This window comes from Brachycentrus maculatus, unplaced genomic scaffold (genome assembly GCF_059751285.1).
Source record: "Brachycentrus maculatus isolate JH-2025_06_01 unplaced genomic scaffold, ASM5975128v1 h1tg000190l, whole genome shotgun sequence".
Classification (NCBI taxonomy): Eukaryota; Metazoa; Arthropoda; class Insecta; order Trichoptera; family Brachycentridae; genus Brachycentrus; species Brachycentrus maculatus.
In genome coordinates, this window is record NW_028280941.1 from 668,424 (window position 1) to 681,920 (window position 13,497).

Sequence of the window (13,497 nt, forward strand, 5' to 3'; positions counted from 1 at the left end):
TTTTATATGTAATAAATTACTCAGATATTACAAAGACTAATTTAAAAAAAATCCATTTTAAGACTAGAAAAAGGATATTATTCATGATAAGTAATTAAAGTACAATATATGTTGTTACTACATAATTAAGCATTTAGGAAAAAAAAGTTTAGTAGCGATCAACACAGTATACAGAATGATTTGATTTTGTACAGTGAAGAATGTTAAATGAAAAACAAATACACATTTTCTAAAGCTCATCATTTCAAATAAATATATATTTTTAAATGTATTAATTAAAATCAATACAAAAAAATTAATTTGAATAAATACATATTTTTAAGAGCCATCTATGAAATAAATTTAAAAATAAAAGGAAGAATATGGAAAAAACGGAAAAGCTTGCAACAGTTGTTATTAACATTCCAAAGATGTCACTAGCAGCAAAACAATGCTTGCAACATCAATCAATGTTCTTTTTATTTAATTCATGCAATTAATTTTAGCAAATTGATAATATACATCATAGAATCGTAGAACTGATAAGAGAGAATAATTACTCTAGATGGCTTTGCATAATACAATTTTATAAGAAAATTGGAAATGAAAAATAATGAGTTGTATTTTGTTTTTATGACGAAAATTGTGTATACCAAAAGCAGGCGAGCAAACAGATGAAAATATAATAAAAAAGTACGGAAACATATAAAATATAATCTAAATAATATTATATCCTATTTTAATCTACATATCATTTAATTGAAAGCAATAATAAATATTGTAACTATATTAAAAATGATAAGCATGAAGCGTGATTTCTTGATTAATTCATTTTTAATATTACAATAGAAAAATATGTAATCAAACTTGAATTTTTTTGGATAGAAATGTTTGAATTGAAAAAAAATGCATGCAATACTTATTATAATTACACATTGCAGTTAGTGATTCGCTTCCAGATGATGAGAATTTGCCAGTTTAGAAAAATAAATATGTGGAAGTGCCATCACAAAAATGGTAGATATGTTTTTTGTATACGTTTCCAAATATTTACGTTTCTTACAGAGGAAAATTCTCTACGTCTAGAGCGTACCGGGAGCTAGTAAGCTCGTCGCATAGCAAACAAAAAAGCCAAGGTTAGTAACAGAAATAAAACAGTGAACGAAGCACACATAGAATGAAAAGAGATGTGAGAAAACATGTAAAGAGAGCGATGGATTCTTACCAATAACATATCGGCTACAATGGCCCAATTCATATTGAGTGCTAACTGGCCAAAGAACATCAGAACTAAGGGAGTTACGGTTTGCGTTTCCACGGCAAAGAGAGCCAACAGGATGAAACCGGCGCTGACAATCAATCCCGATCCGCATATTATGGGGTGGATGTTGGGGTATTTCTTTATCAACATCTCTCCCATTTCCGTGCCCAAGGGAACTCCGATCAGCCCAGCCAACATCGCTATCACTCCGAAAGTAAACGAGACGCTACATCGCAAAGGGAGAACAAAACGAAAGGTATTAATCTTCAGGAAATACTCTCATCATTCCAATTTCGGTACAGGAAATTGTGTACGGCGAGATATTAACCTTTATCGAGACCTACATACATACGGAGGAATCTGGAATGAAAGGGGGAACGATGATGGAATATTTGCGACACAATAAACAAAACAAGAAACGTAAGTTGTAAAAAAAAAACTACATGAATGGAATAAAAATCATGTTAAAATTGCTAAGCGGGTCATGCAGTTAAGGGTAATGATCGAATAATGATTAAAAAATGAGTAAAACGTAAAAAAAAAATTACACCATGCAGGCCCCCCCTCGTAAATAAGAAATTATTCTCTCAAATCAAAACTAGGACAATAGACATATAAATATTTGGATATGTTTCGTTTGAACGACTGTGGAAGCCGTTCCGATTCCGTTGGAGTCTCACCAGCAGCATGTCGGCAACGAGAGACCACGTGAGGTTGAGGAACACCTCTCCGAAAAACACAAAAGTCAAGCACCACTTGGCGTGGCTGGATGCAATGGCGATGGCCAGGTAGACTATGGGGGCGGAGGCGATGAGGCCAAAGCCGCAGATGAGCGGGTCGCAGTCGGGGTGGCGCGGCCGGAGCCTCTGGGCCGCCAGCGACCCCAGAGGGACCCCGATGATGCCGGCCGCCATCGAGACCAACCCAAACTTGTAGGACACGCTACCGGAAACAAGTATTCACCTTCAGTAATCCTCCGTACAACTTTGGTCTCACAACACACTACATATACTCCAGATCTTATTCTATTTTTATTTTTCCTGCGTGTTAACACACTTCGGACGGGAAAGGTATTTCTTTATTTATAGACTTGGCGTTTAATTTGTAGAACTGCATTTTGATTTATGTATTAAATGTTAAATCAAACACTGATTTTTTGAGTCTACTTAGTTGTATTTTATTGTTAAAAAAATATCATAAAAATTTATTTTGTGACAATTGTTTCGCTTAGTTATGGCATTTTCAAACTAATGTGTTTTTTTCAGTTTATGTGTTTTTTTAACAATAAAATACAACTTAGTAGAGTTTTAATTATCAAATGTTTTTTTTATGAATATTATATACCAATCTCTTTGTAAAGGTCTTAACTATAATGTATATAATTATCAAATCCCGTCGCCAGCGGTCCACATGTGTTAAAAAACACCCGTCCGAAATGTGTTAATGACTTTGCTGAATTCACTGTTAATTATCGGGTCGGAGCATGCCTCGGGTAAATGAATCTATTAGCACACAGTATGACAGCAAAGAAGTTGACCAGGGGATCTATCACAAACACTATTGGTATTGATAAGTATTGTGTCGATATATGTTGTATATTTTACCCTTAGCACTGGAGTGCCGCCATAGAGGCGGCAAGCATGGTTTGTCGTATTGCATAAGTGCCGTTGGTATGGTGGCAAGAACAGGAACATATAGCCTTATTTCTCAAATATTCCTTTTTTTACTTTTCAATATAATCGGATTATGAACAAACAGTTAAAAGTAATGAGTTGGCGATATGCACAAACCAAACAAAATTTGAGTATAAAGGCAATCAAAAATTTAACTCTTTGCAGAGTTAAAATCAGTTAAACATTAAGATGTAACAATGTTGACGGACAAAATTGTAAATTAGTAATGTAACAATGTTTTCACCATATATGTATACATAAAAGGTGTCGCTAGAAGAGACCTTTCATCAATTTACTATTTTCACTAGAACGCAAAGTGCTCATATTGACTAATCAAATTATCATCAGAACTTTCAGCTTCATATTTATACAATTAAATATTTTTGAAAATTGATCATCGTTTTTGCATGTAATAATTAGTATATTTTGAAACAATCACCATCATTTGTTTCTAGGTATTTAATGTCATGTTATATTACATGTCGGTGGTTCTAGTGATAATTAATAATAAAACCCTTATCCGCACCCCAATGGTGCATAGGGCACTGCGTCATATAAACGCAGTGTTATCTTGATCGTTTACACATGAAGGAAAGGTGATCAGCCCTCCGCTTCAGGTACCAGTCCAGGGTAATATTAAATAAATATTACAGTGAAAAAATCACTTATATTTATTTTAACCCCCCTGGGAATCGAACCCGGATCCTCCAGAACGGTAGCCCAGCGTGCTGACCATTACACTACGGAGGCAGACAAAATAATTAAGTGATAATTAAGCCTGCAAAATATTTACGGGAAATTGACATTTTTTTTTTCAAATATAAGAAAAATAAAACTTTTTAACATACACTTAATGACACATTACTTATCACTTTCCATACTTGCAGTCCAGGATAACATTAGTAAAAGGCGACTAATTTCAGATTGCATTTTTCACAGGTTTGCCATGTTTCATCCACACTTCTTGAAATTGTGTCGCATTACATCATGGCATCATAAGAGCAGTACGGATAAAATGCGGCGTAATAACCCAGAAAAATACTTGATCAGCATTTATGAATTTCGCTACCAATTATTTGGTAGTAAACATTAAATTACGTCTACGAAAGAAAGGCTGCCACATTTGATTTTGAGATTAATATGGGGATTGTATTTTGTCGTATGGTCGTGTATGCAACTTACTCGCTAAAGTTGACGGTTCCCGTGTTCTCAGGTTGCAATTTGAGTCCGAGGAATATGAAGTGCGGTCCCCACCAAGAGAGAGCTCCCGCTACAAAGGCCACGCACGTAAAGCCAGCCGTTGATAGCATGAAGGAGCGGCTAGAAAAATTCATACGAAATATTAAGATGTGTTTTTTTCCTCTCTGAAATTTGTACCAAAAATGAGCAATTTTTAACTGTAGTTTTCAAATTTTAAGAATAGATACGGACTTTGCGTATTTGCGTAGCAAAATTCGGCTGCTGAAATATTGAAATACAGTAACACCACGCTAAACGCAGGTAATCTGCGCCAGTAAAATGGCGTCGGGTCTATTTTCCAAACAAAAATGACAATGGTACAGTAAAATAAAACAACTATTTTCGTCTAGTATCTGCAGAATGAATGCCATTTTTGTATGCAGGGTTCAATTATCATGATTTTATATACAAAAACTAACTTTCAAACAACAAAACAGTATTGTAGCACATATATGAACTTATTAGGAATGCACATATCTTACACACGACCAAAATGATATAAACTGATTGTAGTCGCCACACTGTACACTTAAATAAATATTAGGGAAACCCCGAGTAAAAGAATGCATTTTTCTGTTCCTGGGTGAATGACTGAACCGCGCTATAAAAACGCCGTTATAGCGTTTCACATAGACCCCAATGTTGAAGGAGATGTCATTTGTTGCTGACCAATCCACGGGTTTGAGATCGCAGAAGAAGAAGCAAAACTGCGTAAACAGGGGTGGTGTTAAGTGATGTGTCTTACTTTTTGGCGAGCGCTACAATGTCGTCCTTGTAGGAGCCCGGCCTGGCGTGCGAGCCCTCGGCCTCGCCCCTCTCAGGGTCCCTCATGACGAGCATCATCAGCAGCACGGCCACGCCGCCCAGCACGGGCGTCACGCGCAGCCCCCACTGCCAGCTCCCCAGGGCCTTGGCCGTCTCCGACCCCACGATGTAGCCCAGACCGCTGCAACACAAATATTTTATTAAAGGACTAACCCGCACAGCGTCTATTTTAGATGCTTGTCTGCAGGTAGGATAGTAAGAATAGGGAAGGTAAATGTGAAAAATACTTTTTTTTTTGCAGAGACCCACCAAGCTACCTGGTGTGTATTGTCGGTGGAGTTCTTTTTACATACATTTTTTATTGTTTTTATCCATTTTAACCTAATATACACACAAAGAGAGATTTTTAAAAAAAATATTAACTATTTTACAATTTTCATAGAATTAACTGTTGATCATTTACCCATTCCGCACACAATTCATTGTTTGGCTAGATCTATTAATATTTTTAAGAAATAAATGTGCATTACATATAAAGTAGTTCTCACCTTCCGACAGGAATGGCAAAGTAAAACACGGCCAGCATCTTGGAGCGCATGTCTTTCACAAATAGATCGCTGATAATTGTCGGGGCAATGGTCGAATACGATGCTTCTCCGACCCCGACCAACGCTCGGAAGAAAACGAACCACCAGAAATTCTGCAAAAACACGTCAATATATAAAAATTGTTGGAGGAGAAAAAGTGCCGAACATATATTGCTGATTTTCCAACTAATACTAGAATACTACACCAATTTTTTCTTCTTCAAACCCTTATCCGGACCCAATGGTGTATAGAGCACTGCATCATATAAACGCAGCATTATCTTGATCATTAACACACGAAAGAAAGGTGATCGGCCCTCCGCTTCAGACACCAGTCCAGGGTAATATTAAATAAATATTAGAGTTAAAAATAACTTGTATTTATTTGACCCTCCCCCTGGGAATCGAACCTGGGACCTACAGCACGGTAGCCAAGCGTGCTGAACATTACACTGCGGATACACCAAATTTTGAAATCAACAAATTTGTACATTTTTGACAATTCAACATAAATGAAGAAGAATATGGAAGTCTGAGCATTTGCAGGGCTTATGACCATCAAAGGCTAGTCAATTCACTTTACACACGTGTAACATTCACCATTCTACCCATGATTGACAACCACACTAATCCAAATTTTTGGAACTCCTACATATTATATCATTAATCTCATTATACTGTTCATGTGAGTTCACTAGAGCCATCTGTGTAAAAACAACTGCCAAGTGGAGAATTCGAGCTTTATAAACCCGACCAGGAACTGAACAGTTAGAATATTATTACCGTCATAAAGGATCCAATCAGGGTTGTGAGGCTCCAGAGGCAGATGCCGGCGGCCATTATCTTAGTGCGCGACTGCCGGTCACCGAGGTAGCCAAAGAGCGGAGCAAATATCATGTACGATATCACAAACACCGTCTGCAGCAGCCCGCCTCGGTCGTCTCCAATGTGGAAGTGGTCCTGAACATCTGTTAAGATTCCTGCAAACGCAACAAAAGGTTATATTTTGTATATAAAAAGCGTGATTAACTTTGTGGCACTCTCCTTATCATTCATCCTTCACTTTGTGCAATACCACTTAAAATGACTACTTAAGACCATTCCATCATCAGGTCAAATGTAATCTACATTATATCGTGGGTATACTGGCAAAAAACGTTAACTCTAAAAATCCCTGTTTGAATAATCCCCGTTACTGAAAGCTTTAAGCCTGAATAAAATACCCGCTGTTAACCTTTACCACTCTGACCATTTTTTCTCATAACTGATCAGCTACTTCAGAGTAAAAGTAGTACTTCAAAAGTAGTACTTTAAAAGTAGTACTTCAGTTTTTTAATCAGTCAAAAAAATGCGACGTTTTTCTACCATTAAAATAAATATTTTGGTTCCCTAATTTTGGGACACTCTGTCTGGCAATTCGTATGACCATGTTAATTAAGATTAACTGTATTTATCTGAAATATTTTTTGGTAGAGTATACTCGGGTGATAGAGAAATCAGTGATTGAAGTTATACCTGCGCCGGGCCAGACATTGTGGCCCACGGAGCTGCCTACTAGAATCATACGGGCCAGAATGTCTGGCCTACAGAGTGGTAAGAGTTAACTTTGTGGCATAGTAATATAATACTCTCCTCATCATTCATCATTTACTTTGGCGTATAGTAATATATCATCATCAAACCCTTATCCGCACCCCAATGGTGCATAGGGCACTGCATCATATAAACGCAGTGTTATCTTAATCGTTAATACATTAAAGAAAGGTTAATTAAGCCCTCCGCTTCAGGTATCAGTCCAATTGAATAAATATTAGAGTGAAAAATAACATGTGTAAATTATAAATTCATTCTGATAACTCTCTGTCTCCGGATTGATGTCGAAGTATATTTTTTTTTGTGATTTTCGATGTGAATTCCAGTTTGGATTCTAACTGATAAACCTAGATTTATGAAAAAGTATTTGGAAACACTCTGTGTTGAGAATTTTTTCGTTGTTTTTACTTTACGTGAAATTGAAGCTCAATTTGCTCCCGAAAGCAATCACGTAACGTTTTGATGCAGAATCATATTATTTCAAGTAAAACCGAGTGATTTACTACCGGGTATTCCGTATCATGTGAAACTAGGAATTCGTTTGGCGACCGACGCCGACGGCGACGCTTCGGCGCCGCTTTCCGACACCACATTGTGACTCACCATGACCAGTCGTCGCGTGTCTCACCGCTCACCACCCAGTATGCACCAACGGCATATTCGGAATAACTTTTATCACAATATGACATTACGTCCCCAAATTCTAGTCGAAGGTAGACATCTCAAATGCGAAAAAATCAACACGCCATGCAAAATAACTAACTGCATGCATAATCGCCTTCATTTTTCGTAATTAGTTTATTATATAAACTTCCTGACTTCCATACTCTTCTTCATCTATGTTGAGATGACAAAAAAAAGTAAAAATCAACTCCTTAACAACATCAACAACAAGAATTTGGACACATAAAAAACTCAAATTATAAGCTACATAAAAAATAAAAATAAATTATGTTTTCAAGCGTTTCTCAAGTACGTGAATATAATCCAGGATTCGGACCTCGCATACAAATAAAATGAGCCTCTGCTCGATAAAAGCTTTCCTCATCCCACCATAGATGGCTATTGTGAACTCGCGTATACCGAATTACGAGTTTCATCAATATATCTAGAAGTTTATAAATTACTTAACATTTAAGAATTAAGTTTTAGAAATACTTAAAATCCATAAGGATATGGAATGATATTCACAGATTTTCATAAGGTTCATCTTAACATCTTTTTGTCAAAAAGTGGATATGCTGGGTTGTGATACCAAAGGTTCAAAAGGTAATTTTCATGCGAACTGTTTTCATATGCAGTTTTTTTCCTTGCGACTTCCGTCCCGGTACCCGGATACAAGTATAAATATCGGTGATAACGTCACAAATGTATTCGGAAAATTACCTTTTCGCGCTACACGGCTAAACCGCCAATGCATACAATTCCCAGTCGAGTAAACCAGTGCAAATTTGAATAAACACAGTATGTTACTCGTATGTCGTTTAATGTACGTATTGTGCATGGTTTAATTTTACAGTATGGAGATATGAGGGTAATGTAAAGCGAGTATGTTATTGAGGGAAAAGACGATATTGTTTGGTGCATAACCTCAGTTCATAACCCGAATCCGGGTCGAATTCCTAATAATAATAATAATTTTAAAAATAAGGGTTTTCACTTCCAATTGTACGTTTTACAAACCAAATTGGACGCCTAACAAAACAACATGGACTTTTCACAAAACAAATTCGGGTTGTGGTCCCGTGATTAGTGTCGTGGACTCTTTGAGTCAGAGCTTCTCGGTTCGAACCCACTCTACCACAATTTGATACCTATTTCTAATAATGAATAAAGAGCCGCTTAGACTCACAGAAATAGTTTGCAATTGTGTAAATATTTGTGTAAATAATAAAAACACAGATATTTATTTTTTTCTTTAAAAAAATTGGACATTATACTGTATTTTATAGAAATATAATATAATGTCCGCTTTTTTTAAAATAAATATTTTATTTTATTTTGTTATTTAAAAAAATACCGTCAGTGTGAATACCTGCCCACATATTTTATTCTTAAGACTAAGTGAGTTTGTCGTCAAGAATCTTACATATATTTTATAAAGGTCTTTGCTATTAAAAAGAAGAAGAAAAATACCAAACACGACCATAGATAGTGCCGGGTATCATGTGAAATAAGGTATCAATTTTGCATAAATATAAACCTCGAAATTTGAGTACCATGGTAGTCAATCATGGGAATAATAGTGAATATTAACACGTGTATAAAGTGATCACTTGCCAAACTAGCCCGTGACAGGTCGTAAGCCCTGTAAATATCCAGACTTCCATGTTCTTCTTCATCTATTTTGAGATATCGATAAAATATAATTGCGAGCGTTATTATAATGTTTTATTCGCGAATGTAAAAACAATGACGTGAGACTTCAAAGCGTTAGCTTAAACCGAAGTAATATCGTACGAAAATATGCGGATAAGGTAAATAATAGTGAAAGCGGATGTGTAATCCATTAATAAACCGACCTTGACCGGGAGTTTACATCAGAGCGTTATTATTAGCAAATCCTGTTACGTGTTCGGAGCTAGGTACCTACTTACAGACAGCTGATTCGGGAACCGTGCCGTTAAATATTGGAAAAATTCCAATTTCCTTACTATGTTACGATAGCGCGAAACAAACAACTCTTCTAACCCTTGACTGCAGCCAATAATGGTTAATGGTGCATAGGGCACTGCATCGTTCATAAGAAGCGTTGTATTGATCGGTAAATGCATGGAGGAAAGGTGATCAGCCCTGCGCTTCAGGTACACGGCTGTCCAAACTCAAAACACAGTAAGGGACATTTTTTTTGTAGTACATTTTTTTGCATTTTTGGACTAAGCAGATTCTACTTAGTCCAAAAATGCAAAAATAACGTACTACAAAAAAAATATCCCTTACTGTGTTTTAAGTTTGGACAGCCGTACAGTCCAGGGTGATATTAACCTTAGTTTACGAGACATTCGTAAAATTTACGACGGACATCCGATCTGCGAGGAGCGCCTAAGCAACATGTTATTATTTGTTTTAAAATTTAATATAGTTACAAAAAATACTCTGATTGATTTGCTAGACATTTTAAGATTTAACAATCTCAATATTAATTACGCTGTTCTCTCAAATAAAGTGTCGGGTTGTGGTCCCGTGGTTAGTGTCGCGGACTCTCGAGTCAGTCGAGTTTCTGGGTTCGAACCCACCTACCATAATTTGATACCCATTTCTAATAATAAGCCGCTCAGGCTCATAGAAATAAAATAATAATAACATAAAAGTGTGAAATTGAAGTATTTTTGTAAAAAAACACAAATATTTCTCTTAAAAAAAGAAGAGACTAAGCTCTTGTGCTTGGAGAGGGACTTAATGGTTATTGTTTATACTTGTGAGTGACATATGTAGTTTTTTTTTAAGTTTGTGTGTATTTTTAGTCTTCCTCCGTGGTGTAATGGTCAGCGTGTTTAGCTACCGTGCTGGAGGTCCCAGGTTCGATTCCCAGGGCGGGGTGAGGATAAATATTGGCGAATTTACTCTCCAATATTTATTTAATATTACTCTGGACTGGTCCCTGCAGCGCAGAAGTGATCACCTTGCCTTCATATAATTAACGATCAAGATAACATTGCGGCAATACGATGCAGTGCCCTATGCACCATTGGGTGCGGATAAGGGTTAGAGATGTGACAAGTACAAACGGCAAGCGGCGTGATAGTATTACTTGTATGATTTGTTGGAATTTTCGGTCGGAGATCTCCGCTCACATGTTGCGTACATACGATTGTCATGACAATATAAACATGAAATTGTCAGTTTGGCGTTAATGGATTTATCCGAGCAGCATAAATGAATAATTGTGTTATTAAAGCACGCCATGATAAGTCTGTGATACGATGTACGATTGTGCTAGTGGGTGCGTCGGGTGGCGTGACTGATCGAAGCGATATCCACGAAATACAAAAATTTATCCTTATCGGCTTAAATTTATCGCGAGTGGTATAACAAGTATTAATTTACATACATTTGAAGGCCATAAAATAAGTATTAAATGAAAAGTTAATTGATATATGTTTTAGGTGTCCCAGCATAGACGAAGGATCTTTTTTTAAATGAAGGAAATATGGAAGTCTGAGCATTTCAAGGGATTGGAATTTGGCACTGACATTTTTAACATACATACAGATTTATTTATAGATTTGGCGTTTGATTTGTAGAACTCCATTTTATATATTTTTCATCAAAGATGAAGAAGAATATGGAAGTCTGGGCATTTACGGGGCTGACGACCGTCAAGGGCTGGTTTAAGTGATCACTTTACACAAGTGTAACGTTCACCAATTCTACCCGTTATCGGCAACCAAACTACTCAAATTCTTGAACCAATTTTGAAACATTGTTCTTGAATCACTAGAACTTGCTAGAGACATCTATTGGTGAGATGAAAAGAAGCTTTTTATTGAGATAACTCCTATAATTGGAGATAATACAGATTTTTGAACAAGTATTTGGACAAACTCAAAATGTTGTAAGCTCTATTTTAATTTATATATTAAATGTCAAATTCATACACTGATTTTAAGACTACTGAATTGTATTTGTTTGTAAAATAAAAAATAAATTTTGTGACGAATGACATTCATTTGAAAATGCTATAACAAGTGGAAACAATTGTCACAATATTATTTAATGTGTTTTTTAACAATAAAATACAATTTCGTAGACTCAAAAAAATCAGTGTTTAATTTTGCCATTTAATATATAAACACATACAGATTGATTAAAATATACCTTTTTTTCGAAAAAAAATGCTACTATCCGAATAGGGTCGATCGATTCGGATAGTTGGAGTTCTAAAACATAAAAAAACTCAGTATTTAACCAAATAAGTATGCATAACTAAGTCATCTGAATAATTGTTCAATTTAATTTAGACAACACATTTAAAAAAAAATTGTTTTTGAACATCGTCAATTCAATTTTAAAAATTGCAAATGTAATGAAAACTACTAAATGTTCGTATTTACTGCAAACCGCAAATTAATATGATAAAACGTATTATTATAATCAACAATAGGAAGTGTTAATGAGGTTTGGGAAATACAGCAAAAAATCATTACAAAAACCCAAAATCTTTTCCTCGTTAAGGCAGCCAGCACACGGTTGAAAAATATTTCAAATAAATTTTTTTTTTACAGGAGTCGTGCATTCGATTTTCCGAAAGAGGAAAACGCTGTCGGAAAATTCGCGTGCGCTAGATGCCTAACTCACGCCACGATCATTAGAAAAACATCGTACGAGATGATGTATTACGTCATTACGCCTCCGAGATAAATCTGGAATAGTGACGTTACTTTGTTTTGCAACGTCATGAAAAGATGCAAAACAAAAATCATCCGACATGGAACTCACGGAGTAATCAGTGATTCACAAACACGAAGAATGATGACGAATTGTAAAAAAACAAAACATTCGACATATAAAATGATAGTGAGATAAATTATTAAATTAACAGTAAAATTAAAGTGGTAAGAATTCAAAATTTAAAAACACGAGTCATTACTAAACATACGATCCGTTATCAGTTGAAGTTTTACGATACTTATAAATAAAACGCAGATATGCACGCTATTACTTCATTTCATAACAGATAAGGAATTAATATATCAAAAGGAGAAATAAGTCATTTGCGTAGGTGATTCAAAGAGGCAAATTTAGAGATGATAGATAAAGATTTCCATCACTCAAAATCTCATTTTTTTTATTTAATATTAAAAAGTTATTCATTAACAAAATTGGATGATGAATTTTGCGCCACCCTGAATCTGTTTGTATACTGCAGCTGTCTAGTTCACAAATGTCAAATATGAATGACGTACGATGCCATTTGCAAAAATTACAACATCTTCCAATAGGGTGATTAGTTTTGCGCCACCCTGTAGAAAAATAACTTTGATAATTTTCCTTGGGCAAAAAACGTTTATCCAGACTCCCATCTCTAAACGATTGTATCATCGTGTCGTAGAAATATCTTCTTACTCATTGGTTATCATTCTTGGCAATTTCCGGAGATGATCAATAACAATAAATAAACAAGAGCTAGTAAGTGGAATAAATTGATGCAGTCAATTAGAAAAGTATTATGACCTCCACACGCTTGCAGAACGGGTTTTATTAGTATATTTGGTACTCGTAAGGTCGACCGGGGACCAGTGGGTGTTATATTAAAGTCCTGACTAAGGAATAAGGATTGCGGCTTTTTCAATCACTCTACTAGAATTAGATGGTCCGCATTTGATGTGCGTGGGTGTACATGCAGTCGGAAATTCATCTGGAGTGATTCGATATACCGGGATAGAACGAATGATTGAAT

The 13,497-nt window shown here is 35.7% G+C and overlaps 1 protein-coding gene across 6 annotated transcripts in view; it reads right to left on the reverse strand.

Moving 5' to 3' along the window:
- The window catches only part of spin (lysolipid transporter protein spinster), a 55,616-nt gene that overhangs the window by 6,719 nt on the left and 35,400 nt on the right, over positions 1 to 13,497 (reverse strand). For 4 of the 6 annotated variants that reach the window (XM_088262893.1, XM_088262891.1, XM_088262897.1 and 1 more), the window contains exons 2-6: positions 6,288 to 6,484; positions 5,466 to 5,617; positions 4,898 to 5,098; positions 4,096 to 4,233; positions 1,205 to 1,466 (exon numbers count right to left, since the gene is read on the reverse strand). In XM_088262893.1, coding sequence (XP_088119019.1) covers positions 1,205 to 1,466; positions 4,096 to 4,233; positions 4,898 to 5,098; positions 5,466 to 5,617; positions 6,288 to 6,484 — 950 coding nt within the window. Of the gene's footprint in view, positions 1 to 1,204; positions 1,467 to 1,920; positions 2,183 to 4,095; positions 4,234 to 4,897; positions 5,099 to 5,465; positions 5,618 to 6,287; positions 6,485 to 13,497 lie in introns of all 6 variants that reach the window. The other 2 variants (XM_088262892.1, XM_088262896.1) reach the window with 1 other exon arrangement.